This window comes from Neoarius graeffei, chromosome 19, assembly GCF_027579695.1.
Source record: "Neoarius graeffei isolate fNeoGra1 chromosome 19, fNeoGra1.pri, whole genome shotgun sequence".
NCBI lineage: Eukaryota > Metazoa > Chordata > Actinopteri > Siluriformes > Ariidae > Neoarius > Neoarius graeffei.
In genome coordinates, this window is record NC_083587.1 from 40,181,111 (window position 1) to 40,209,019 (window position 27,909).

The 27,909-nt window shown below is 42.4% G+C and overlaps 1 protein-coding gene across 3 annotated transcripts in view; it reads left to right on the forward strand.

Moving 5' to 3' along the window:
• The first annotated feature begins 1,142 nt into the window (after window positions 1-1,142).
• The window catches only part of prpf4bb (pre-mRNA processing factor 4Bb), a 39,177-nt gene continuing 12,410 nt past the window's right edge, over window positions 1,143-27,909 (forward strand). For 2 of the 3 annotated variants that reach the window (XR_009650728.1, XM_060900068.1), the window contains exons 1-10: window positions 1,143-1,225; window positions 8,746-9,975; window positions 16,698-16,739; window positions 17,310-17,465; window positions 17,573-17,728; window positions 18,297-18,378; window positions 18,506-18,716; window positions 25,479-25,552; window positions 25,717-25,807; window positions 26,151-26,298. Coding sequence is in view for 2 of the 3 variants with exons in the window: in XM_060900068.1 (XP_060756051.1) it covers window positions 1,179-1,225; window positions 8,746-9,975; window positions 16,698-16,739; window positions 17,310-17,465; window positions 17,573-17,728; window positions 18,297-18,378; window positions 18,506-18,716; window positions 25,479-25,552; window positions 25,717-25,807; window positions 26,151-26,298 (2,237 nt within the window). In the remaining variant the exon portion in view is untranslated. The remainder of the gene's footprint in view (window positions 1,226-8,745; window positions 9,976-16,697; window positions 16,740-17,309; window positions 17,466-17,572; window positions 17,729-18,296; window positions 18,379-18,505; window positions 18,717-25,478; window positions 25,553-25,716; window positions 25,808-26,150; window positions 26,299-27,909) is intronic. The other variant, XM_060900069.1, reaches the window with a different exon arrangement.

Here is a 27,909-nt window from a genome sequence, read left to right on the forward strand (position 1 = left end):
AGGCCCTCACCGGCCACGGGGCTCGAACCCAGACCTTCTTGCTGTGAGGCGACAGCACTAACCACTACACCACCGTGCCACCCAGCATTGAATTCAAATTCCAAAAAACAATAGTTACACTAACGCAGATCATTGCCGCCTCATGCATCATCAAAATTTGTCTCACAGCCCCCTTTCCCATGTCACAACTTCACTGCCGGGGTCAGCGTATGGTCAGCGTGACTGCATATATTTTATATGGGGGTGCCTTGAGAATTTCCATACTTCTGAAGGGTGTCGTGACTGAAAAAAGGTTGAGAAACGCTGGTTTAGAGCCACCAACTAGCCTAAGCTACCTAAGCCCACCAACTTTTTTAAGTCTGTTCTTCATCTTATAATTACAGATGTGCTTCAAATTATAAATACATCCCTAGAGACTGGCGTTGTTCCTGTGTCCCTGAAAAAAGCCGTTGTAAAGCCCCTACTTAAAAAAAAATAATCTGGATCCTTCAGTATTAAATAACTACAGGTCAATATCAAATTTACCATTCATCGGGAAAATCCTTGAAAAAATTGTCTTCAATCAATTAACTGCCTTCTTGATATCAAACAGCCGTTTTGATAATTTTCAGTCAGGTTTTCGTGCCAATCATAGCACTGAAACAGCGCTGATTAAAGTTATAAATGACATACGTCTTAATACTGATGCAGGCAAAACATCGTTTTTTTTTCTCCCCCTATTTGAACTTCTACTTCATTTTATTTCTACTATTGTTTAATTCTTATTATATTTTTTCCCATTTATTTTATGTAATTTTATTCTCTATTGTTTACTGTTACTTCTGTAAAGCACATTGAACTGCCACTGTGTATGAAATGTGCTATATAAATAAACTTGCCTTGCCTAAGCTATATGTCTTTGGGGGAAACCAGCGCACCCACATGCAAACTCCATACAGAAAGACCCCCGTCCACCACTGGCCTCGAACCCAGAATGTTCTTGCTGTGATGACAGTGCTTACCCCACCCCACCCCTCTAACTCTACTGAGAATTTTTTGGTTGCGTTCTTTTGGAGTAATGTGTGCTGAGTTGCAGTTAACACGTGTCGACACTAGGGGGCAGAAACACTTCAGTTTTCCTTTCTTGCCATCACAATACCACCAAAGAAGAAAAACACCGTGGCCACTAGGTGAAGAAAATGGCCGACGTGGAAATGGACATACAAAGCGAGAGGCTGAATAATGGGTAAGGCAGTGAGATTATGAAGGAGTGATGTAATTAGTTATAAGACTGTTCGTACGGGGTGATTTATGAATTAGTATTTTGTTTCGTCGTAAATATAACTTTTCATATTGCCGTTCTTGCAAACTAACGTGAATATGCTAATTAGCTAACATGCTGTAGCTAATGCTAGCTAACTTCATATGACCTCAGTTTAGCGCCGGCTAGCTGCTACAGATGTAATATAGCTCGTGTACTAGTTCTTCTTCTAAGCTGTGATTTTTCTGCTGAGTTGTAATTCTTAATGGTATTCTCCAAAATATAAATTTAGGTCCATGAATGGTATTTTCCTTGAACAAGTTTGCGTCTGGCTAAACGCGCTTCCGAGCTAATGCTAACTTTAAGCTTGATATCGTTCCATGCTAATGCAAACATTAGCTCGGTAACTATGTTCTTTATGCTTTTAAAAAAAATGACTGCAATTTTTGCTTCTTGTGAACCAAAGAAACCAGCTACCCCAATGCCTTCTTGACGCATTTAATTGCCTTGTTTCCTAAAAATATTATAATCGTGTATGTACAGTAGGGTGGTCCCAACAAATTTTTTTTTTTTTTCGGATTTTGTTGCGACCACCTTTACCTTTTTTTTTTTACATTGCCTAAAAGAAGTTATTGTGCGAAATTTGGTTAAGATTGAACAATGTTTAGAGGTGCCACAAAGCCATTAAAGTTTTCACTCAAGACACAATATAAAATAATGTGGCTTATTAACTGTTTCATATTAATACAGACAATACAGTAATATAACTTCCTGTGTTCAAAGTAACAATAGCGATTACTTGTCTGTGATTTTCTAAACCCTTCGGTATTCTGGTATCTTGTGGAGATAAAAGAACACACTAAGGCCAAGTTTACATTAGACCGTATCTGTCTCGTTTTCTTCGCGGATGCACTGTCCGTTTACATTAAAACGCCGGGAAACGGGAATCCGCCAGGGTCCACGCCAGGGCTCGAAATTAACTTTTTTTCTTTGTGTCCCCCAGTGGTCCCGAATTCTGTGTTGTATTGTCCCGAATGGAAGCAATAGTGTCCCCATTTTTTTCCTCTCTGAAATAACCAGTGGTTAATATTATCATATGAAGTTACTATTATATTTGTAACTATGCGATTTTGAACCCTTTATATCATTTTTACAATAAGTCACAAGACACAAGCGACACATGTCCAATACATCATCTACTTCAAAATTAGTTATTGCATTTTCAGTTTATTAAACTTTGGCGATCTCACTGTATGAATAGATACCCGTTTATTTAAAGGGGCCAACTAGCTCATTCAGAAAATGTTTCAACTCCCTACATCTGCAGTACACTTTAGTTGAAAATAAGACCCCTTTTATGTTCATTTCATCTACTTATACCTTGAATATCTGTTGGCACGTATAAGGCCAACTTATAATTTTCACCATTACCGTTATCCATTTTTATGAACTTTCCGTTATCCATTTTTATGAACTTTCCGTTATCCATTTTATGAACTTTCGCTGCCGGGTGCAAATGTTAGCAACATCAGCATAGTGGCAGGTCCGAGCCTGGTTGTGCTGCTGACTGACTAAACTTTCTGAACTAGAAAGACACCAAGAAAACTCACTTATTCTGTTGAACGGTATCTTCCGTCAGTATCATCCACATCATTCCTGTTGTATTTTATAACGTGTCTAACAGTGTTCATTCAGTTCATTCAGTTGCTAGCGTTGCCTGCAGACCAGGCGATGACACTTTGGATCCTGAAGGTCCCGGAGACGTTATGTCTGGGCTTTCAGTTTCTTCCCCGCGGTCGGTCCGCTTCAACCACTTCAGCATTTTTGTTCTGGCAAGAGTCGGCGCAGCGTGTGCGGTAACAATTCCATTCCAAGTCCATATAATGCGGACTCCGGCCGAAGATTCTAGAACAGAATGCGCTGCTCTGTAGCCTACGGATGCAGGTGCATCGAAAGTGAAGCTACTATGTATTTTTCGCTGTTAACGTTTTAAAATTAAAATTGACAAATTAGGTGAATGTCTACGTATGTGTGACGGCTTTGTAAATATTAATGTAGAACTTTTTTTCTAGATCTGTTTTTTTCCATTGTCCCGGGATTGTCCCAGATATGATAATTTTGTGTCCCGATGACATTTTTTATGGTCCCCGGGACATCGGGACACCGTTAGTTTCGAGCGCTGCTCCACGTATTCAATCCAGATCGTGTCTGGTCCGGTGCTGTGTAAACATTGAGAATACGCAGATACGCTGTGCTGAGCTCTAGCTGGCGTCGTCATTGGACAACGTCACTGTGACATCCACCTTCCTGATTCGCTGGCGTTGGTCATGTGATGCGACTGCTGAAAAACGGCGCGGACTTCCGCCTTGTATCACCTTTCATTAAAGAGTATAAAAGTATGAAAATACTGCAAATACTGATGCAAATACTGCCCATTGTGTAGTTATGATTGTCTTTAGGCTTGCCATCCTTCCACTTGCAAGTGGTAAGTGATATGCGCTGGGATCACACACACAGCGGCTCAGTCCCGAATCACTGCTCGTGCGCTATACTCGTGCGCTCTGTGAGCTGCGCAGGGCCGGAGTGCGCACCCTCCAGAGGGCACTCGCTGTTCAGGGCGGAGTGATTTGGAGCGCAGGATGTCTGCGGAGCCGAGCGTATCCGTGTATTGGCGTTGCTGTGTGCACGCGAATCGTTTTAAAAACGTTAATCTGATGATCCGCTGGTACGGTCTAATGTAAACCCCACCTAAGGACTTCCCTAGCAGAAGGAAACTTTCACCCAGACAGTTCCTTGGAAGTGGGACCAATTAACCAAACGTAATTGTCCTTTCTGGTGTTGTGCTTTGCACCACCGGTACTACTTGTATTACTGTTGCTAGCCATCTGAAAAACATAGAAAGCAAAACATTCACAACTTCATCAGCATATTACGATCAGTGCTTATTGTTTAAGAACCCCTTAGTGCATGAAAGTTAACCTTCTATCAGTCTATAAACTCTTCCTGCCTCTTCTTTTCATAGAAGTGGCGTATTCCCTCTAGAACTGTGACTTTTTGGGGGTTTGAGATCTTCTCTGCAACAGTCTACGCACCAACTAATGTTAATGGCTTAAAGGAACAGTCCACCGTACTTCCATAATGAAATATGCTCTTATCTGAATTGAGACGAGCTGCTCCGTACCTCTCCGAGCTTTGCGCGACCTCCCAGTCAGTCAGACGCGCTATCACTCCTGTTAGCAATGTAGCTAGGCTCAGTATGGCCAATGGTATTTTTTGGGGCTGTAGTTAGACGCGATCAAACTCTTCCGCGTTTTTCCTGTTTACATAGGTTTATATGACCAGTGATATGAAACAAGTTCAGTTACACAAGTTGAAACGTAGTGATTTTCTGTGCTATGGAAAGTCCGCACTATAATGACAGGCGTACTAACACCTTCTGAGCTCCGTATCAATGCGCTGTCGAAGCGCGCAGAAGGTGTTAGTACGCCTGTCATTATAGTGCGGACTTTCCATAGCATAGAAAATCACTACGTTTCAACTTGTGTAACTGAACTTGTTTCATATCACTGGTCATATAAACCTATGTAAACAGGAAAAACGCGGAAGAGTTTGATCGCGTCTAACTACAGCCCCAAAAAATACCGTTGGCCATACTGAGCCTAGCTACATTGCTAACAGGAGTGACAGCGCGTCTGACTGCGTCTGACTGACTGGGAGGTCGCGCAAAGCTCGGAGAGGTACGGAGCAGCTCGTCTCAATTCAGATAAGAGCATATTTCATTATGGAAGTACGGTGGACTGTTCCTTTAAGGCCAATTTATGCTGACAACGCAGTCCTCGCAGATGGCGTCTGCGTAGCCCCCCCACCTTCACAGACGCTCTGTGCGCACCTCCCAAAAATTGTGACCACCGCAGAAGCCTCGCAGACAGCATCGCAGACAAGAGGGCTCTGATTGGTCCACTCTAAATCCGCTGTACACGCACTTCCGCTTCCCTACTTTCCCGGTTTGTTTTGTTTTCACGACCGGCATTTTTAAAAACACGAGCGAAGATGGAGCAGCATGAAGAGCGGTTGATCGAGGAAGTGAGGAAGTACGTACATCTATACGACTCCAGTTCTAGTCATTATAAGTAACCGGAGGATAAACACTCCACTAACCACACCCACCAACTACTCCTAGCGATTTCGTGACTTCGCGCCCCCTTGCGTTGTGGTGGTGAATAACATCGCGCACGCCTATTACTCCCCGCTCAACGATAAATTACAACTGTCTGCGAAAAGCTATCTGCGAAAGCCTTGTCGCAAGAGCATGCAGAGGCCCTTAACCCGATTTGCAACCTCGTGTGGCACCTCTAAATATTAACCAATTTTTCTGAAATTTTGCTTGTTGCCTTCTTTTAGCCTATGTAAAAAAATGGTAGGGTGGTCGGAATGTTTTGGTAAAAAAATTTTTTTTTCCCATACATTTCGGGACCCCCCTAATGTACAGTATCAGTCAATAGTTTGAACACGCCTTCTAATTCAGTTCTTTTTCTTTATTTTTATGACTTAAAAGTCACTTCATGTCTTACAGTAATGATGGATGTCATTTCTCTTTACTTAGTTCTTCGATTCTTGACATAATATGGATTACGACAGTTGTGGAATAGCCCTATTTACTGTATTTTTATTATTTAGTATTTACTGTTTGATCTCAAACACATTAATAAGGCAAGAAACTTGTCCACTAATTGTCTTTGGACAGGGCACACCTGTTAATTGAAAAGCATTCCAGGTGACTACTTCATGAAATTGATAAAAAAAAAAAAATGCCTGTTGTTGCATCTGACGTCACATCCGCCTCATTAGATATACGAGACGTGAAGTGGTGGTCAGCTGAGCACACTTTTCACAAAGCATTACTAAGTCTGGAGTGGCTTGCTAGTCGTTAAAATGCTGTACGCTTGCGTCGTTTTGGGCTGCTCGAATCGAACGAACCGTAAAACTGATAAGTTTCTTCTGGGTTCCCTGTGAAGTGATAGGGTAAAAGAGCAAAGGATTTTACTAAAGACAGTGAGAAAGGTGGCTCTTGAACTTTTTGCTGTGATGGAAGGGAGCCGAGTCGAAAAACTGCAGCGATCGCTTCGTAAAACGTTTGTAAATTCCTCTGATTTTTCATTTGGATTTGCCCAAATGAGGATGGGTTCCCTTTTGACTCTGGTTCCTCTCGAGGTTCCTTCCTCATGTCGTCTGAGGGAGTTTTTCCTTGCCACCGTCGCCACAGGCTTGCTCATCGGGGATCGATTAAAGTGCATATCACAGGTAAATTCAGGAGCAAGATCAATGTAATTCTCCTATTTTATATTCAACTTTGGTCAAATATCTGTAACGTTGCATTTTGTGCAATTTTTTTTTTTTACCTTGCACAATACCAGAAAAATTCACTTGAAATCAAGCCATTTGAGGCGAATTGGTCCGCCTCTGAAAAAACTTGGCATTTGGATTTCCCGGGAAACATTGATTTTCGTGACGTCGCGTGCGGGACGCCTCCCTCTGAATCCTACGTCGGCGCTGGTTTGTTTATGAGAAAAGGACCTGGTGGTTTTCTGCAAATTTCTTCAACGTTATCGCGTAATTATTAAAATGGTTAACAGATGTATCGTAGGAGGGTGTAGCAACACCAATCATGATGGGATTAGTACTCATCGTTTCCCAAAAGACCGGACGACGAGAGAGAAACGGGAGCGCTTGGTCTACACAGGCTGTGCACTGAAACCGTGCAAGCTCTCGCAGCCTGCTGGCGCTTCCGCAGGTGACGTCACGAATCTGGCTCCAGACTCCCTTGGGATTTTTCCAGATGCGTTTTGTTGTTTTATTTTTTTCTGCTGTAGACAGATGGCCTTGTGCAAAATTACCCTTCTGGATGAGTGTGTAAAGGGACATTCATATTAAAAAAAAAAATGAAATTGGTCCAGGATATGCACTTTAACGATAAAATTGGCTCATGTCTTGGGTCATTCAGATTCTGTAAAGCTGCTTTGGGACAATGTCTATTGTTAAAAGCGTTATACAAACAAACTTGACCTGACCTGACTTGACTGGCAAATTACTTTTCTCGCCCTTTTCCGTTATTTTTTTCATGATGTTTTGAAATTCAGGAGACACTTCAGTCCTCGGATGTGCTTTTGTTTACTGTTTGATCGTGGTCGCCATATTGTAAACTAACATGTATGTTTTATCTTTTATCAAGATGTCCTAGCAATCTTTACAAGGACGATGATGTACATCGGGCTCCTGCACTGAACTAGTTAGATAAGATAATCGAGGCGATCCACAGAAACACGAAAGCAGAACTCACGAGTTAACAACACGAAACTGCTTCCTCAGCCATGCGATTACAGTGAGCTGTGATAACTTCTTCGTCCTGTTTCACCAATGCCCAGGTCTTTGAAGGGATTTCTCTGGACCTTTGTGAATGATTTAGCTGGAAGAGAAGAGCAGGGAGGATTGAGAATCGAGCGGCTGTGGTTTGTTTACACCCAGATAGTAAAACTCGTAGCGTCCTAGCAACCGTCACAAAAACGGGTACAAAAAGCCCAAAAATTCCTCCTTACCCAGGCAAAAATGATACAGGATTTATCTTGTAGTGTCCCGAGCCCCAGATCTTTAACCCAGCCACATATAAAAGTTTGTACGCCTCCATGCTCTTCCAGGTTTTCATCTGTTTGTCTGTGTAGAACGATGTCTGCAGCACCAGGTAGTTTGAGATGTCGGGGGACTCAACAGCTGGATCGTTTTCCAACTCATCGGAAAGATCCTTCTTTACTAGTGCGTAAGGATCTATCCCATCGCAAAGAGGATTTTTTTTTAAGGTAGCTTGACCATGCATCGGCCTCTAAACTGCAAAAATGGTCAGAAATTTTTTTTGTGTGTGTGAGCAAAAATATTTGCAAGGGCACAAAATCAGCCTGAATAGAATAATCAAAAATATGAATAAATAAGCTGAAATAACCACAGGGTCTCGTTTATTTTTCCGCCAGCATATCATCTTGGAAATTTGCAGAGGAAAAGCTGAAACTGTCGTGAGTATTTTCTGTAAAACGTGTTTGGCAAATAATCCCACGGTATTTAAAAAAAATAGCGGAGAGCTCGGCTAATAAGACAGTGTGACTGACTGTCACGCTAATTGTGTGATGTGATTGGTCAACATGCGTTATTTCCACTGGAAGTCAGTATAATTCATTAGTACTTGTGAGGGCATGTTTTATTTCTGTGACGGAATATATGTCAAGGGCGCTTTTATGAGTAGGGCGCATATAAATTTGGGCATTGCATTGGTATTTGAGGGCAGGGTGTGGCGCTCTGCTCAAATAAACTGGCGGGAACACTGATCCTAGCCTACTTTCGTTCCTGTGATAGGCTCTGGATCCAAGATAAACGTTTGCTGAAAGTGGATATGCATAAAATTCAGCGTACATGCTCTATATGGTACATTTTTTAAATATTTTGTATATTTCTTATGACAGGAAAGAAGATTTGGAGAGCTCACAGAAGAGTGGGAATGAGAACAGCGAAGTGTCTGAAGAGGAGGAGGAGGGCACGGCACCAGAGGAGATAAATGGGGGGAACCGGGACGAAACTTCCAAACATCACAGTGGCCGCAAACACAAGAAAAAGAAACACAAGCACCGCAGCAAGCACAAAAAGCATAAACATGGATCTGAGGCAGAGAAGGAGCACAAGCGCAAACACAAACACAAACATAAGAAGCACAGGCGCAAAGAGGGGACACCACCCCCTTCGGGAGCCATTGACAGGAAGGCTGACGATGTATCCCCTTCTTCTGAGAACCCAAATGTCGATGACCGGGCTTTGCTGGAGGACTTGGAGAAGCAGCGAGCTCTGATCAAAGCTGAGTTGGACAGCCAGCTGATGGAAGGTAAGGTTCAGTCAGGAATGGGCCTTATTCTGCAGGGCTATAACTCAGGCTCTGAAGAGGATGCAGAGAGACAGAGGCCCCGAAATGGAGAGCAGTGCCAGAAAGGCAGTGTGGGGAAAACACGCTCACCAAGGGACCATAGCAGCAGGGGTGGCAAAGCCAGACAGGACTTGCCGGACAATAAAACGAGCACAAAACGCCACAGCCGTTCTACAGAGAAAGACAGGGCAGCAAGGGAGAGCAGAGGCAGCCGGTTGAGTAATAGTGGGAAAGAGATAGCCAAGGAGTGCAGTAGACCCACAGACAGGAGCTGTTCACGGAGCCAGAACCGATCTCGTGAGAGAGTCAAGAAATCGCAGTCTCCATCCAGCAAGAGGCGCTCAGAAGAAAGAAAACCCGAGCAAAAGGGGTGCTCGTCTGAGGTAAAGGAGGTTCGAACAGAAACGCACCCCTCTCCCCGTGCAGAGGAAAGAAGGACTACTCAGGAGCAGGGCAGGCAGCGTTCAGATTCACCAGCACACTCGCGTAATCGGACGTCTCATTCCAAAGATGGCCGCTTGGAGGCAGATAGGGACAAGAGGCCTGGCAAATCACCTTCCAAGGATGCCTCGTCTGGAAAGGAGAACCGCTCGCCACGTTACAGGCGGGCATCGGATTCACAGTGCTGTCGAAGTTCTTCCACCCACCGGAGGGAGCGCCAGTCCCGTCAGGCAGCATCATCTGGATCCAAACAGAGCTACTCTCCTTCCAGGCACCGGTCCCCTGCAAGGAGGGGCCACAGTCGCTCAGCTGATCGCAGAAGAGTCTCGCCATCTCGGTAGGAATTTGTTGCATTTATTTTAAAAATTGTATTTGAATTACGCTTTAAATTAATTTTAAATTCTAAATGCATTCAAACAGGATTTATTTTTATACTTTTGCAGACAAAGCAGATACAAATGTTATTTGTCTATGAAAGTGCTACTCTGAAGTAGCACGATCATGCTGACAAGATGTGATCATTTTGATGAGCTGAGGGTCGCTTTTCTCTGTTTTGGGACCGTTTTCCTACCTCTTGAGGTAAACAGTACGACCCTACGGAAACAGCCGAATGCAAGAAACTTTAACTAATTAGCATAACTATGGAACTGAGTCGCACCAAGATGGTGACACGCGGAAAACATAGCGACAATTAAAAATTTATTTTATACCAGCAGATCATGTTGCATCCAAAAGCTGAAACATGCAGGCATCACAGAGGAATATAATTTACCCACAAATGTATAAATTTTTTTAATTTTCTCTCTCTCTCTGTGTTCAGTGCTTCAGATGGGTTAAATGCAGAGGAGGAATTTCGCTGTACTTGAGATGTATATTAGACAAAAATAAAGGCTGCTGCTTCTTAATTTACCCACAAATGTATTTATTCCACTCGAAAAGTGTTCGGCAAACCAGCTACCAGATTTGGGATACTACAACATCTTGAACTATTTAGTATTTGGGAATTCTAAATATACCAGAGATGCCAAAGGCAGACGAAAGTACAGATGCCTAACGATATTTCGAGGAAGGTTTCATGCTGGAACGTTATGGGAAATTCCTGATAAAGAAAAATACCTTATTATGACAATAGATAGTTTTCACTGATGTCACGGCATTCCAGGGAACGCCCTCCAGCCGCCATCTTGTGGGGCAAACAAAACGGACCATCGCCATTACCGGCTACGTTATCTCGGACAAATTTATGAAGTTATATAGTCAGTTTTCTAAAATAAAGGTCAATGTCGGCAAAATCAAGCAAACAGAAGTATATAGATACATTAGACCACATCTCACGACAACGGTATGCAGCCAGACTGGCCTTGATTGGGGGAATTGACCCCTACGAAATGGACAAAGATGCATTTTCAAGTGACTATGCAGGGCTGCCAAAGCCTGAAACTGCCAAAGCCTGCTCCAAAGCCTGAAACTGACTTCATCAAACTTTAAAGGCTGTCTGATATATACAACTTTATATATTCACAGCGCGCCTTTTGGCGGATGCCGCCTTTTTCACGGCTGAATTGCGCAGATCCGATTTTTTTTTTTTTTTTTTTTTAGGGGGGGGCGTTGGAGTGTCTGATTATAATTTCAAAGTAAATTCTGTATTAAAATTACTAAATAAGCAAATCCGTTACAGTCCATGAAACAGGAAGTATAAGGATGAGAAAAAAACAGTTTAAATCGGAAAGCTGTGCACATTTGCGTAGTCCTGCACACTGCTCGGGCTGCGCAAATGTGCGCAGCTTTCCGATTTAAACTGTTTTTTTCTCATCCTTATACTTCCTGTTTCATGGACTGTAATGGATTTGCTTATTTAGTAATTTTAATACAGAATTTACTTTGAAATTATAATCAGACACTCCAACGCCCCCCCTAAAAAAAAATCGGATCTGCGCGATTCAGGCGGCATCTGCCAAAAGGCGCGCTGTTTGCATCCCAAACAGAAATCAAATCATACAGAATAGACCTAAAATGTTTTTCAAAAATGACCCTTGCGTGAGTGAAGTGACAAGTTTCAAATAGAAACGTGACAAACGAGCGATATTAAGTGTACATTACAATGTAAACGTACACTCAGCGGCTCCAGTTAGGCATTCTCCAGAGATTGTTCACACGATGTTTTGGTTTCCAAAAACAAACTTAAACACAATTGATTGTTTATTTAAACAACTTACCACTTATAAAATGATGGGAGCAGACTTTGCTGTGTTTGGAAGGCTGATAATCCTTGCGGTTGATTCTCGCAAGCCATAGATTTCTCCTTTGTATGCTGAGTTTCTTTGTTTGCTCGCCTTCGTGCTCCCGTACAGTGGGAATTGAGGTTTTTCACCCACGTGACCAAGTCATGTGATGCTGCCATTTTGGACGTCACGGCTCGAATCGGTTTGAATGCGAGGAAGGCGACAAACGAAAAACATAAAAGAAAAAGGAGCGAGATGCAGAAAACACCTTCACTATCCAGAGACGTAGGGCATTTACAGGGCGAGCAGAGGGAGAGGTATTTGCAAAAATGGAGGTTAGCAGGCTTAGAGAAGGACGTTTACCTGCTTCCACCAGGATTGTTCACTGACGTACGGAAGTACACGAAGCCCTCGTCTTTACCTGACTTCGGCCCACATGATCTGTATACCTATGTCGTTAAAAACCCATCGCCATACACAGGTATTGATCTGAAAGCGTACAAGAGTTTGGATGCCTAAAAATATTTTGTGTCAGGCTGGGTAACATGCCAACATCAGCGGGTCGTCCCTGGAGCCGGTGGTCGCCATCTTATTACAGCTAAGGTTTGTTCACATTTTCATTTACTTTCGGTCCTCAGGATAAACAAAATGTTACTAAATGTCATTGAAATAACTTCTTAGTCTGTTGAGACATGGCCCGTTATAAATTTGCTGTTACCAGGCAATGACCAAGAACTGTATTATTAGGGTCGGTGTCTGTGTTGTAGCAGTGTACTAGCAGCTAGCTGTTAGCACTAGCTAATGTCAACAACAGTAGCTAGTATGTTACTGTAGCAATGTTTACGTTCAGTCATTTGGACGACTGTTAAAACCTTTCAGTCTCAAGTTTTTCCTTTACTGTATTTACTAGTTTACTGTAATTATGATCCGGCAGCTATTTACACCGGATCCAGTGTAAATGGCTGCTGGAGCCGACGTCCGAGCTTGCCGGAGCTAGCACGCTCGGGCAGGCTGGGAGCTAGCGTGCTCGGGCAGGCTGGGACGTCGGCTCCGGCAGCTATTTACACTGGATCCGGTGTAAATAGCTGCCGGATCATAATTACAGTAAACTAGTAAATCCAGTAAAGGAAAAACTTGAGACTGAAAGGTTTTAACAGTCATCCAAATGACTGAACGTAAACATTGCTACAGTAACATACTAGCTACTGTTGTTGACATTAGCTAGCTTGACCTTCAAAATGGCGGACACCGGGGCGTCACGTGACCCTGTGACGTCAGGTGAAAAACCTCAATTCCATAAAAGCTCCGCTTGACTTCATCATCTGACCTATTACGACAGCCGTGAATACAACAGGTGTGCACCATTGCTAGCTTTAAATAGCCTGCTTGGGTTCTTTTGAAGACTTTGTACTCGTGCGTTACAATGTGTGCTCAGTGACCCGTACGGTAACCTTGACCCACAAGATGGCTGCCACTAGGGAATCCCCGACTCTGTGACGTCATGTGAAAACTATCTATAGTAAGGTCAAACATTGATTTCTAATAGTAATAAGCCAGGACTGAGATCTCGCACATTTTATGGTGTTTAGCCAAGTCTACGTTATCAGTACATAACAAATATGCTGCTAGTCGAGACAAACATTAGGTCTAATAAAATAATATTGCCTGGCTTTTTTTCGTGGCATATCAGATGTATTCCATTCCTCCAAGTCGAAGATAACTTCAGTATACTTCAGAGGCGTAAGAGACTGTCCTTTAAGAACAGGAAATATGTTCTTATTTCAGCGCAGAGCTTCTTTGAACAGATGTCTATGGGATCTTTTTTTTTTTTAATTCAATGGGGTCTTTTTTTTCCTTCATTGATGTCTTCAGGTCAATTAATAGACTTAATACTAAGCCCATGTTTACATTAGACCGTATCAGCGGATCATCAGATTAACGTTTTTAAAACGATTAGTGTGCACACAGCAATACCAATACACGGATACGCTCGGCTCCGCAGGCATCCTGCGCTCCAAATCACTCCGCTCTGAACAGCGAGTGCCCTCTGGAGGGTGCGCACTCCGGCCTTGCGCAGCTCACAGAGCGCGCGAGTGAAGTGAACAAGCAGTGATTCGGGACTGAGCCGCTGTGTGTGAGATCCCAGTGCATATCACTTACCACTTGCAAGTGGAAGGATGGCAAGCCTAAAGACAATCTCAACTACACAATGGGCAGTATTTGCATCAGTATTTGCAGTATTTTCATACTTTTATACTCTTTAATGAAAGGTGATACAAGGCGGAAGTCCGCGCCGTTTTTCAGCAGTCGCGTCACATGACCAACGCCAGCGAATCAGGAAGGTGGAGGTCACAGTGACGTTGTCCAATGAGACGCCAGCTAGAGCTCAGCACAGCGTATCTGCGTATTCTCAATGTTTACACAGCACCGGAGCTGACACAATCTGGATTGAATACGTGGACGCTGGCGGATTCCCGTTTCCCGGCGTTTCCAGGCGGTTTAATGTAAACGGACAGTGCATCCGCGAAGAAAACGAGACAGATACGGTCTAATGTAAACGTAGCCTATGCTTTGTCTTTTAACAAATCACCCTTAAAGGGTTTTGGGTTTATTAAAAGTATAAAGCAATTGATATAATGTTTGAGCACAAAATTAATCTGAAGCAGGGATATGAGTTTTCCGCTTTTCGGCGGATTTCTGCTTTTTCCGAGTAAAAATCGACCTTTTTATATTATGCCAAATCCGTTGAGAATTTTTTTTTTCTCATTTATTGAGGGGGGTTGGGTAAGTTCCTTCGTGATACTCAAGCGTAATTCATTCCTGCGACGATGTTACATGTTTACATTTTCGCCATCTTTAGTCTCGCTAAGTCTCGTGGTAGAATACGTGTTATCTACAATGTAATTGGCCAAAACATCGATGGCGAGAGCATGGTAGCCAATCATAAGTTCTTACAAAAGTACCCACATCCGTTCTATTTTATCGAAACTTGCAACTTGCACATGTTCGTCGTCGCTGCTCTTCAAAAATACGTTTCTCTTTCATCTATCGTTTTATCTATCATGTATATGATAGTCAGTAAATCTGAATTAATGCTGACAGTTTTGAAAACTTAAATATTTCAAAAGACTTTTTGAAGAAATCATATGCAACTAATGAGGACATAGGGAGAAAAGGTCAGTCACCCTAAGAAATTTTATTTAATATATGAACATTTTGATAATTCACATTAAACTTAAGTTCTATTAATTTAGTTTGTCATTTTTGTTGATCATAAATTATAACCATACCCTTGAATGTAGAACGTGATTTTATTTTGAATTCAAACAATACTCCTATTGATTTGAAACATATTTTCATGTAAATATATAAAAAAAGACAGCAGATATTTTTTATCTACTACAGCTCAGATTGCAGGAAAAGTGGTTTGTAAGGCCTTATTTTTCAAAATTTTCCTGGGGGGGTATCCCTCCCAGACACCCCACCCCCGTTGGCTTCAGGCGCCTTCGGCACCCTCGCATACCTTTTATCTTGTTTTCTGCTTTTTTGATGACCACCCACTCTCATCCCTGCTGTAGCAAGAGTAAAAAAATAAAATAAAAGCAAGTTTTAAAATTCTAAAGTGTTCACAGACTTTCAGGCACTACTGTACATGCATCCTTGTAGATATGTAGCCTTTATTTGCAGTAATAAAGGGTTATTGCAGAACCAATTTTTTTTTTTTTTTTTTAAATAGATACCTGGTACTTGCCATTTTGGATTTTGATCTAATTTGCAGCAGAGTTTAGGTTCCCAACTTTACCACAGGACAGAAGCTTGACAGTGGTTGGATTGATAATGTTAGCATTTACTGTTCAGTGCCGAGTTTCCCAAAAGCGTTGTAGCACAAAGATCATCGTTAAATGGTCGAGCAAGCAGCACAATGAAAACACTGTCTCCTAGGCCCTGTCCACACGGCAACGGATTCAGGTGACTCCGATACAATTGCTTATCGTTTAGGCCTGGCGTCCACACGGCACCGGCGTTTTGGGTGCCCAAAACGCAATCTTTTTGAGAACGGGTTCCAGAGTGGAAAGATCTGGCAACGTTGCCGTTGTGAAGTCGTCTGGATGAGTAGAATGGATTTGTTTATGATGACGTCACAACCACATGACTGTGAGTGCTTCACGCTGGGTAGAAGTGTAACGAATATCACCAGGAAAAAGCCTTACAGAGCACTAGTGAGAGTGAAACACGAGCTTGGATATTATTATTATTATTATTATGTTCAGTGTTAGTTCACAGTAGTAATGCAAGAAGCAGAATAGTGACAGTAATAGTGAAGCAAAAACATGCAATTGTACAAACACTGCAGCTCTACAGCAAAATATTCATTTATGAAATGGTCTGATTCTTAACACCTGTAGTGCCAATGATCTTCTCATTGCGATGCGATGCGAGTTGTCAACAAATCCTATAACTTGGTTCATGAAACGCGCTTACAAAATATTTTCACTGTGAATATTTATTGTGTAATGGTGCAAAGTGTGAGAGAGAGAGTGAGAGAGAGAGAGAGAGAGAGAGAGAATAGCCCTTAGAGCAGAGTCAATCCCGCCAGCAAAAATAGGGAAAAAAAGGAGCGATCTCACCTCTTCAGATGTTGATTTAAGTCCGACAATACATTCCTCAAAAAGGGCGTAGAGGATCAAATTAATCCATCAACGTGTAGCATTCAATTTATTCCGGACCATTAAAGACGCCGCCTTCCGCATAGAATCATACGTCATCCTCGCCGCCATATTGGATGGGTCAAAGCGGAGAATAAAGATTCATGTGCTGCCTTTAACTGTACCAACAGGTTTACCGTCCAAACGAGATCACATGGGATTACCTTTCACAGGTGAGACTGGAAAAATACTTTTCATTGTATTTGGTCATTATAATATAATTTTACGAACAGATTTTTCTGACTTTGTGGCTAATATGAAGTCTCGCGCATAATAGTTTATGCGCATGCGTCCTTACTTCTTCTATTGTTCTGGTGTCTCCGAAGGGACTGTCTTACAGCGCCCCTAGAGGTGTGGCATGTGTATTGCATCGTTTTCAGCAAGCGTTGCGTTGCCATATGGACCTGATATTTTACTGATTGTTGCCCATTTGGACGCGATATATTTTTAAATAACATCTCGTTGCCGTTGTCATGTGGATGTAGCCCTAGTTAAGATGCTCTTAGCATTAAGAGGCTTTTGGGAAACCCACCACAGTTCAAGTTGAGAACTACAGTACTACAGGTTAAACGTAACTCTACCTAGCTGTAATGTTCAGTTGCTGTCATTTGGTTTAGGTCTGTTGGAGCTGGAAACTCTCCAGGGACGATGATTTTGACATGCATGCTTTAACATAATAAAACCAAACAGATTTTGCGAACTCTTCTTTGAGATTGATAGTGGAATATTTCTGCCTCTTTTAGGAAACGCTCCCGTGTAGATGGAACTGGAAGGTCATACGAGACTAGCCCAGCACGACGAAGGGTCAGCCGCTCGCCACTCAGACGACGGTCTCTGTCCCCACGGCGACAATCACGCCCTTCACCGAGAAGACGGAGTCGATCCCCTTTTAGACGAAGGTCAGCGAGTGATGGTTTAGGAATCTTGACTCTGTACCAGTCACTTTTGGTTGCAAACAGTATAAGACAGAGTCCGGTCCTCACATGGTGATTATCTGTCTTCTCAGGTCTGACGAGAGGGATCGGTTCGGCTACACCAGGGCTCGTCGCTCCACGTCCAGAGAACGTGAGCGCAGGAAAAGGCGGAGCCGAGACGAGGACAAGTACAAGGGGAGTCTGTCGGAGGGTATGAAAGTGGACCAAGATTCTTCCTCGGACGATGTGTGAGTAGACGTTGTGTGTAGGTTGCTGTCATAGTTATGCAGGAAAATACAGATCTTTTACTTAAGCTTTACCCGATGTGGTTACATTGCACTTTGATCTGTGTGCTGAAACTCTGCTAAGTGGTGGCAAAAACCCACAATTTTAATATCGGCTCATTTTGAGTGCCATCATAATCCTGACTACTCCTCTCAGTCCCAGCAAGAGGTGTATCTGTAGATGTTTTTTTTTTCTTTCCGTCATACATATTTCTCATTGTTGGAGTTGAACTGGATACTGTATGTAGAGAAAATGGGAAGCCATGGCCTAATGGTTAGAGAAGCAGCTTTGGGACCAAAAGGTCGCCGGTTCGATTCCCTGGACCAGCAGGAATGGCTGAAATGCCCTTGTGCAAGGTACCTAACCTCCAACTGCTCCCCAGGCTGCTCTGGGTATGTTGTATGTCGCTCTGGATAAGAGCGTCTGCTAAATACCTGTAATGTAATGAAAATGGCAGAGCATACAGTCAACCCTTGTATTATTTTTGGTGTTCTTGGTAGTTGTTTGTGTTTATGAGTGCAATGTGTTCAGAATGGAAGATTTTGATGCCGAAGAGGAGGATGAGGAGGCTCTGATTGAAAAGCGACGGCAGCAGCGACTAGCAATAATGCAGGTGGGGAATTGCCGTATTTTCCATTTAAATAAAAGAATACGGTGGTCATTTCCATTCTGCAATCTGCTGATTCCAGCAAATTCTGTTCTGATTTGAATGCCAACACTGTCCCTATTGTGTTTATTAGAAATACAGGACAGTAAATGAGGACAGCAATATAGGCTCAATGGCATCAGAGCCGAGCAGTCCCCAGAGCAGCACGCGCAGTCGCTCTGCCTCACCAGACGACATCCTGGAACGCGCTGCTGCTGACGTTAAGGAGTATGAGCGTGAAAATGTGAACACCTTCGAGGCCAATGTGAAGGCCAAGCACAACCTCATTGCCCAAGAGAAGGAGGGTGAGTATTCACAGGTTAGAAGTGGTGTGTGTGGGGTCAGTTAATGAAGGATGTTCATTTTGTGCACTGTCTCTCTCTTTGCTGATTTTGGTGATGATTGTAGTTGTTCGAAAGCAGTTTGAACATGCCCTTGTGACACCTTGGTTCGTGTGACCATGTAGAAACCGTGAAGATGACACCGGACTGCAAATAGTTGATACAAATGGTTTTGCTGTGATGGTGTAGGACTGCAACTGCCACACAGTGTTGCACTGAAGTCTCTATCAGTGAACAGTTGATAACTTCATCAAAATGGACATCATGTTAAAATTAATAAATTTCCCGGTTACACAGTTGCACTATTTGACTATATAGCATATAGTGAGTTATTTATAATCACACTATCTGCTGTTGGTTAAGCTGGGCATACACTGTGCGATATATATATATTTTTTAATCGCGGTATTCAGCTGCTGCTCACACTGTACGAGTGAATCGCAGGGGTAAACAGCACGCAGCTTATGATTCCTGTTCTCACACTATGTACGATCGGATGCGATGCTCAGGATTTCAAACCGGTTTAATTTTCATCCGATCGATCGGGAGGAGGTCGTGAGGTGTTAATCGCTTGTCGTTACCCCATGTATACTACATGATCCGAGACGCACGATTGAGCCAAAACTCGGCCCGATCTCCAAAATAGTCGCTCGTGTCAAAATCGGGCCAAAAATCACAGTGTATGCCCAGCTTTAGATGAGGATGGGTTCCCTTTTGAGTCTGGTTCTGTGGAAGAAAATACCTTCTGTAGTCAATAAGAGTAACTCGCGTCCACACAGTTTGACTCCAACATGCAACAGGTTTATTTCCAATAACAGCCGGGGAGCAATCTGCGACCAGCCTAAGTTTTACGTGCCGTTTATATTGAATACGCATTATAATAATGTTAAGGTGATTGGTTACAGAGAGACAACAGTCTTCATGCCCATTGGTAAAATAAACATTAGATTAACATGGGTTACTATAAAACTATACTGAATTATCATTATAAGAAACCGGAAACATCCCATACTTGGTCACCAAATGATGTCTTAAAGGTGTCATTCCACGACAAACTGTTTAATACTTGCTCTTTTTGAAATACCGTAGGTCACTCCGAGTTTCATATGCATGCTGCACGTGAAAATGGGGGTCTTCTACCCCCATTCCCTGTATTTGCCTATGAAAGAAAATGGACGGAAAAACAAGCCAATCAGAAAAAGCCCTATGAACTTGCGTCACTTCAAAAATTAGTAGTCATGGCCTCGCCCATAACCCACTGGAGGGAGCGTCACAGTGCTGTTAGCCAATCTGAAGCGATATGTTGGGGCGTTGTGGCTCAGGTGGATAAGCTGCCATACCATAAATCCAGGGACCCGGGTTCGATTCCGACCCCAGGTCATTTCCCGATCCCTCCCCGTCTCTCTCTCCTGCTCATTTCTTGCAATATGTTTACATGTCATGAATATTAATGAGTAAGAGCTGAAATCTTGTCCTTCTCTCCCCACCCACTCCTCCACCAAACTAGAACAGCCTGAAACAGGAGAACCACAGCATTTTTTTTCACCAAAACCGGCTCACAGGGCATTCATTCATACTAGAGACCACCGCACAATTAATGAAAAAACGATGCAATGACACCTTTAACACCGAGAGATGTGCTTACACATTTTCTTTCAATCCAACTAGAGATGAAAGCATCACTATAAATCCAAGCTGCATGACATTTCTCCTCCTTTTACTATCTTCCAAACTTGTCAGACTTTATAGTCACTCGAAGTAAAATCCTTTCCATGCAGCTACACCCACTGAGGATAAGAGACATTTCCAAAGACATCATAAGCTTTTCTACAATTAGAGGTTACATAAAGTCTCATTACATAAGATTACCTTCACTGACTAAAAAAAGAAAGCATATTGAAAAATGCTAAATAAAATATGAGATTAATTAACATTAACTCAATTACGATAGTTCTTCTCAAGATTTCAACCTCATGTCCTCTCGGGGAGGTTTCCATTGCCATCATTAATTTAACCCACCATTTATTTATTTTTTTAAATATACAGTGTAGGGCTGGGTTCAAAAGATCGAGCCACGATCCGATATCAATTCACGTTCAAAAAATACGAGATCGATTCAAAAATGTGTGGATCGATCTCTTCCAGGTGGCTATAGGCACTATTTTCTCGACCGCGCAAGGACCGCTATAAAAAGCGGGTGCCGGCAAACGAAACCGAAACTTAAGAACGCGAGATGGCTTAAGCTGCACAGCTAAAATTACCGCCTGGCCTGAAAGCTGATGTATGGCATTACTTTGGATTCAAACGTTACGAGGACAGAGACGAAGTCGACAGAACAAAAGCAGTGTGCAAACTGTGCCACATAGAGGTAAAATATAGTGGCAATACAACCAATCTCCGCAACCACTTATCCAGGCACCACGCCGACACAGTTTCAGCTAAACCTGCGGCGAATCAAACTGCACTGGAGAAGGCATTTGGTGTTAAATTACATGCACAAACACATATTGGGCTGTTCCTGTCAATAGGGACAGTTTTTACTTTAAAGTGACAATCCAGCAATATCTAAGTAAATCGATATCGAATCGGATCGTGACCTTATGAATCGGAATCGAATTGATCCAGGAAATCTGGATCGATTCCCAGCCCTAATACAGTGTACAGTACCGTTCAAAAGTTTGGGGTCACCCAGACAATTTTGTGTTTTCCATGAAAAGTCACACTTTTATTTCCCACCATAAGTTGTAAAATGAATAGAAAATATAGTCAAGACATTTTTCTGGCCATTTTGAGCATTTAATCGACCCCACAAATGTGATGCTCCAGAAACTCAATCTGCTCAAAGGAAGGTCAGTTTTATAGCTTCTCTAAAGAGCTCAACTGTTTTCAGCTGTGCTAACATGATTGTACAAGGGTTTTCTAATCATCTATTAGCCTTCTGAGGCAATGAGCAAACACATTGTACCATTAGAACACTGGAGTGATAGTTGCTAGAAATGGGCCTCTATACACCTATGGAGATATTGCACCAAAAACCAGACATTTGCAGCTAGAATAGTCATTTACCACATTAGCAATGTATAGAGTGGATTTCTGATTAGTTTAAAGTGATCTTCATTGAAAAGAACAGTGCTTTTCTTTCAAAAATAAGGACATTTCAAAGTGACCCCAAACTTTTGAACGGTAGTGTATATATATAAAAAAGTGTGCGCGCGCGCATGCATATACATACAGCTCTGGGAGGGGACTTTAATTTTATAATTTTGCAGTGGTTTCTTATCAGTTTCTGTGTTTGAGGAACATGAACATTTTTGTTTTATTCCATAAACTACTGACATTTCCCCCAAATTCCGCATGACAATATTGTAACTTAGAGCATTTAATTGCAGAAAATGACAACTGGTCAAAATTAAAAAAAAAAATGAAGTGTTTTCAGGCCTCGAGTAGGCCTTGCATAGAAATCAAGATCATATTAAATTTTAAACAATAAAATACTACTGTTTGAACCTAGAATGAGTTCAGAAATCAATATTTGGTGTAATAACCCTGACATTTAATCACAGCTTTCATGCTCTCCACCAGTCTTTCACGTTCCTCTTGGGTGACTTTATTCCACTTCTGGTGCAAAAATTCAATCAGCTCAGCTTTGTTTCATGGCTTGTGACCATCCATCTTCTTCTTGATCACATTCCAGAGGTTTCCAGTGGGGTTCAGGTCTGGAAATTGGGCTGGCCATGACAGGGTCTTGAACTTGTGGTCCTTTATGCACATCTTAATTGACCTGGCTGTATGGCCTGGAGCGTTGTCCTGCTGGAAAACCCAGTCCTCAGAGTTCAGGAACATTGTCAGAGCAGAAGGAAGCAAGTTTTCTTCCAGGATAACTTGTAGATGGCTTGATTCATGTGTCCTTCACAAACAAAAATCTGCCCCATTCCAGCCTTGCTGAAGCACCCGCAGATCATCACCGATCCTCCAACACATTTCACAGTGGATGTGAGACGCTGGCTTGCAGGCCTCTCCAGGTCTCCATCTAACCATTAGACGACCAGGTGATGGGAAAAGCTGAAAATTGGTCTCTTCAGAGATGATGACCTTATTCCAGTCCTCTACAGTCTAATCCTTGTGGTCTTTAGCAAACCTCAGCCTGACTCTTCTTTGCTTCTCATTGATGATGGGCTTTGTTTCTCAGCTGTACCTGGAGGAGCCCATTTTGAACAGTCTTTGCTGTCCTTGAGATCATGTGACACTTGGATTGCACACAGGTGGATCTTAATCAACTAATTATGTGACTTATAAAGTGAATTGGTTGGACCAGCTCTTATTTAGGGGTTTCATACAAAAGGGGGTGAATACCTATGCACACTCCAGATTTCTGTTTTTTCATCTTATGGCGTATTCACACCTACGTTGTTTGGTCCGGACCAAATGAACCAAATTTCCCTTGGTCCGGACCTTTTGGGTTGGTCTGAATACAAACCACCGAACTCTGGTCCGGACCAAACAAGCGGACCGAGACCGAGCTGCAAGGTCGGACTCGGTCCGGACCAAAGGAACCCTGGTGCGGATCTTTTGGAGGTGTGAAAACAGACCGGACCTAATCCGACAATTTTGCTTTTTTGTACCTCGGGAGCTTCCGTCGTTTGTCAAGCATTATGGGAAACAGAGTCTTGACACTCCACCGCAAAGTGCAAACACTGTTTCGGTTGTCAAGGGTCGTTCAGTCACCAGTGGTAGGCGAGTACAAAAAATGAGTAGGGGGCAAACGTGGGCCGAGGAAGAAACGCGTACCCTTGTGGATATAGAGATCTTGCATGTGACGTCACAGCCGATCCAGATTGTGACAGACGCCATCGTGTCGGTCAAACGCCATATTCCGCCTTCTACTTCTACTTCTGGTTCTACTTCTGCTTTTACTTCTACCTTTTCTTCTGGAAAACCCTACTATATACAATTCTACTACAACGGCTGCGGCTACAAGCTCTCCCTACCTGTGCACGTTTTTTATGTTTTTTGTGTGTATTTTTGCGTGTTGTTCGTCTGTACCGGACTTCAATATCCACTACAACTGTATGGACTTACTGGACATTGGTTTCCAGCAGAAAATGACGGTTTGTAGCGATTTCCATCGCATGCACAACATTCCGGACGAGAAAAAAAAAAAACATTCCGGACGAGACCAGATTGCGAGACCAGCGGGGTCTCCGTGGATTGTTATCGGAAGCAAAGAGAAGGAGGCGGCGCCGGGAGCCGAAGCAAAAGCGAGGCTACAGGCAGAGCCGGCCTGTTGACTAAGCTCAGAAAACAGCTACTCAAACCTCCACTGCCAAGCCTCTACCTCTCCAACGCCAGATCCATGTAAACAACACGGACGATTTGGAATTACCTTATTCTATTCTATAATCGGCTGGTCAGTGCTATACTCAATACTTAAGTAACTTACCCATCCAGTGAGGATCATTTTCTTGTTTACAAGATGCCACATCTGAGTCGCTGACAAATCCTGAATTTCTGTAAAGATAACTGTGCAGAGATTTATAAGCACGCAGTGCTTCACCACTGAACAGCGAGAGAAAGTTGATGAGGTAATCATACACGTCCGGGTATTCCGCTGGCAGTTCAAAATCCGGTCGTGAAAACTCCGTCCGGAAAGCCATAAGGGTCACAAATCTGTAGATCGTTTATTTTAGACATATATCTAGTTATCTGTTCATTAGAAAAATGAGCCGTGTAGTCCGTCGGTTGAAATTGATCCATTCTGTACACGAGTGCAGCAGTATTCAGCGGTGTTTTTGACCGACACGATGGTGGTTGTGTACTTTCCGGTCACGTGACTGCAAGATCTCTATATGGGCAGATGTCCACATATCTGAGCTTTTGGAGAGAACACACAAAAATGCCGACGTGTTTGCTGTATTCAGTGAGAAAATGAAGGAGAAGGGGTTCACGCGCTCCCCAGAACAATGTCGGCTAAAAGTGAAGAAACTCCGTCAGACCTACATTAAAATCAGGGACATTCTTTCAAAAAGTGGCGGTACTAGCGACGCAAAAAAGAAATTCATCTATTGCGTGAAGAGCCAGAACTGTCACAACATGATGTGCGCTCATCAGCGCTATCCTCCGTAGCCGCCTTGCCCTTTGTCGTCGTCGTTGATAAATTACTTGTACAACAGCATAGTAATCGCACAATTGTGAAAACAGTAAAAACTGGAAAAAACATATAGCTTTGATGACATTAAAAAGAATAACAGCACGGAAAGCCTCCATGACTACTTTTGAACTTAACGCTTTGTGCGCGTGTCGTCTCTGACCAATAGCTGAACGACCTCAGGGCGCGTGGCTTTGTTGACAGATTTTGGTCCGCTTACTAAAATGTACAGTGTGAAAGTGAACCGCACCAAAATGAAAAAATAAAAAAAACATTTGGTTCGGACCAAAGCAAGTGAACTATCGAACTATCCTGGTCTGAATACACCCTTATTGTTTGTGTCTCTCACACAAAAAACAATTTCCGCCTTTAAAGTTGTAGGCATGTTGTGTAAATCAAATGGTGTGAACCCCCCCAAAAATCCATTTTAATTCCAACTTGTAATGCGACAAAACAGGACAAACACCAAGGGGGGATGAATACTTTTGGAAGACACTAATTGTATGTAATTTTTCATTCTGATATAGTTTATACATACAAGCAATGTACTGTACAAATTAATTATGCTTGTTGTTCATCAGGAGCCAACCCAAAGAAACCCTCTGCCCCTGACATGTTTACAGAGTCGGATGACATGTTCGCTGCAGATTTTGATGTAAGTGTTAGAGGGGGAGAAAAACACACACACACACACACACACACACACACACACACACACACACACACACAAACAAATACATACTGCTTCTTCACAGCAGGTGACTGTATGAACGTTGTTCGCAAACATTTTTTTTTCCCCCCTCCTCCTTCTTTCCAAAGAGTGCCAGGCTCAGGGCTGTTGGAGTCGGCAAAGATTTTAAGGAAAACCCAAATCTGAGAGACAACTGGACTGATGCTGAAGGATACTATCGTATGTGTTGTTCCTTGTTTAAGAACACAATCAGTTTTTGCAGCTGCTGACAAATCTAAAAAAAATTTCACATTTCCGGTGATAAAATCACACACCGATATCAGCATGTTCATAATTTTTGATGGCTGGATGGATGTCTGTCTGTGTGTGTGTCTATGGCTATACCCATCAAATGAAATTAAATAGCAATGCGACATTGCTGATGTTATCAATACTGGTAAATATCTGCTGACCTACCCCCCTTTTTTTTTTTAAAATAAATTTCCTCCCTTCTGTGGTTTTTGTAATAATAATGAAGTGAACTGAATAAATATATATTGCATTTTCCTCTTCGGCTCACCAGGTGTGAACATCGGTGAGATGCTGGATAAGCGCTATGATGTCTATGGCTACACAGGGCAAGGTGTATTCAGCAATGTGGTCCGAGCCAGAGACACTGCCCGTGCTGGCCAAGAAGTGGCAGTCAAGATCATCCGTAACAACGAGCTCATGTGAATGCACAGTAATTTAAAATGTTATAAATAGGGTTGGGTGATCTGGCAAAAAAAAAAAAAAGTCGAGTTTTTTTCAGGCTGGAATAATGGTTTTTGGTTTTTTTTTCCCCCTCCCTTGTTGGTTTTTATTTAACTAGTTACTGAATAGAGTAACCAGACTTTTTTCCCCTGTTGATGGAAATCTGCAAGGAAAATCACATCAAGTAAAAGAATAACAAAGAAAACATCAGCTGAAGTACCTTTTCAGTTTATTAAAATTAAGCGCACGTCCCAACAAAATGTAAACAATTAGACTACGTTCAGACTGCACCCTGAAACGACCCATATCCGATTTTTTTGCCCATATGCGACCTGTATCCGATTTGTTATTGACAATCTGAACGACACAGATCCGATTTTTTCACATGCGACCCAGGCCGCTTGGATATGTGGTCCTAAATCCGATGCATATCCGTTGTTTTCACATGCGACTGCAGTCTGACCGGACAGGTCGCATTCATGCGACCTACACGTCATCAACAAGAGACAAACGTCACTATTCTGCGTTGGCTAATCCCTCCTCTTTGGTGGAAAACAACAACATTTGTACAGTTTTCAGAATTTAAATAGACTTTTATAGAATTGATCAAGCTAATGGTGGATTTGATAGGGACCTGGATGTTGATCTGTTAGCCTGATTAAATAAAGCAGTTTCTATAACTGATTTATAACTTAGACCATCCTGTATTACAAGATTATAAGATTGTTCTGGAAATTTCCAGTAATTTGACACCTTCGGTCTCATTAGTCTGCTGCCCACATTAATCAGATTATTGTGTGAGTTCCGCCGCCACCACAAAAACCACATCGCCAGGTCTCGCCTCATCTCCATAGCAAACTGCACTGGTGTTTCTGCACCTTGAGCCAGCGCTGAGAGAAGTTGCAGAATTCAGCTGGCTATAAACAATCTAAATAAATATTTATAAAAAAGTAGAAAAAGTTTATTAATATGACGAAATAAATATGTGCAAATTATTAAGCCTGAATTAAGAGTTTGGTAACACAGCGGCCGTATCCCAAATGACTGCCTACTGAAGCTCGAGTGCACTATATAGAGTTTAAAAATCCATTACTTCCTAGTAACATGTAGTGCACTTGTATAGAAATTAGAGAGACATTTAGGAGTCAACCCTCGTTACCAGGCTACACGTTTTCAGTTCAGTTCAGAAACAAAAACACACACGAGACCTCACACTTTAACACTAACCAGATAATTAAACAAACAAACAAAAAAAGAAATCATTAAACTTGAAGAGTGCGCTTTTTTTTTTGTTTACGTATTACGTAGATGTGCTTATTACGTGTCAATTTGCGCATGCGGGACACTTTTGGGTCGTTTCCCGTTCATATTGGAGATCGCATACAAGTCTCATATAATTGGTAATGTGAACGGCCTAACAAAAAAATCGGATTTCACAACAAATCGGATATGGGTCGTTTCAGGTTGCAGTCTGAACGTAGTGTTATTTCTCAAATAAAAATTGTCAGGCATGCATAATATATAATGTTGAATAATAAGTGTATCGCTTCTAATGTCTTCATTATTTAAAAGTGCAGTAAAAGGCAATG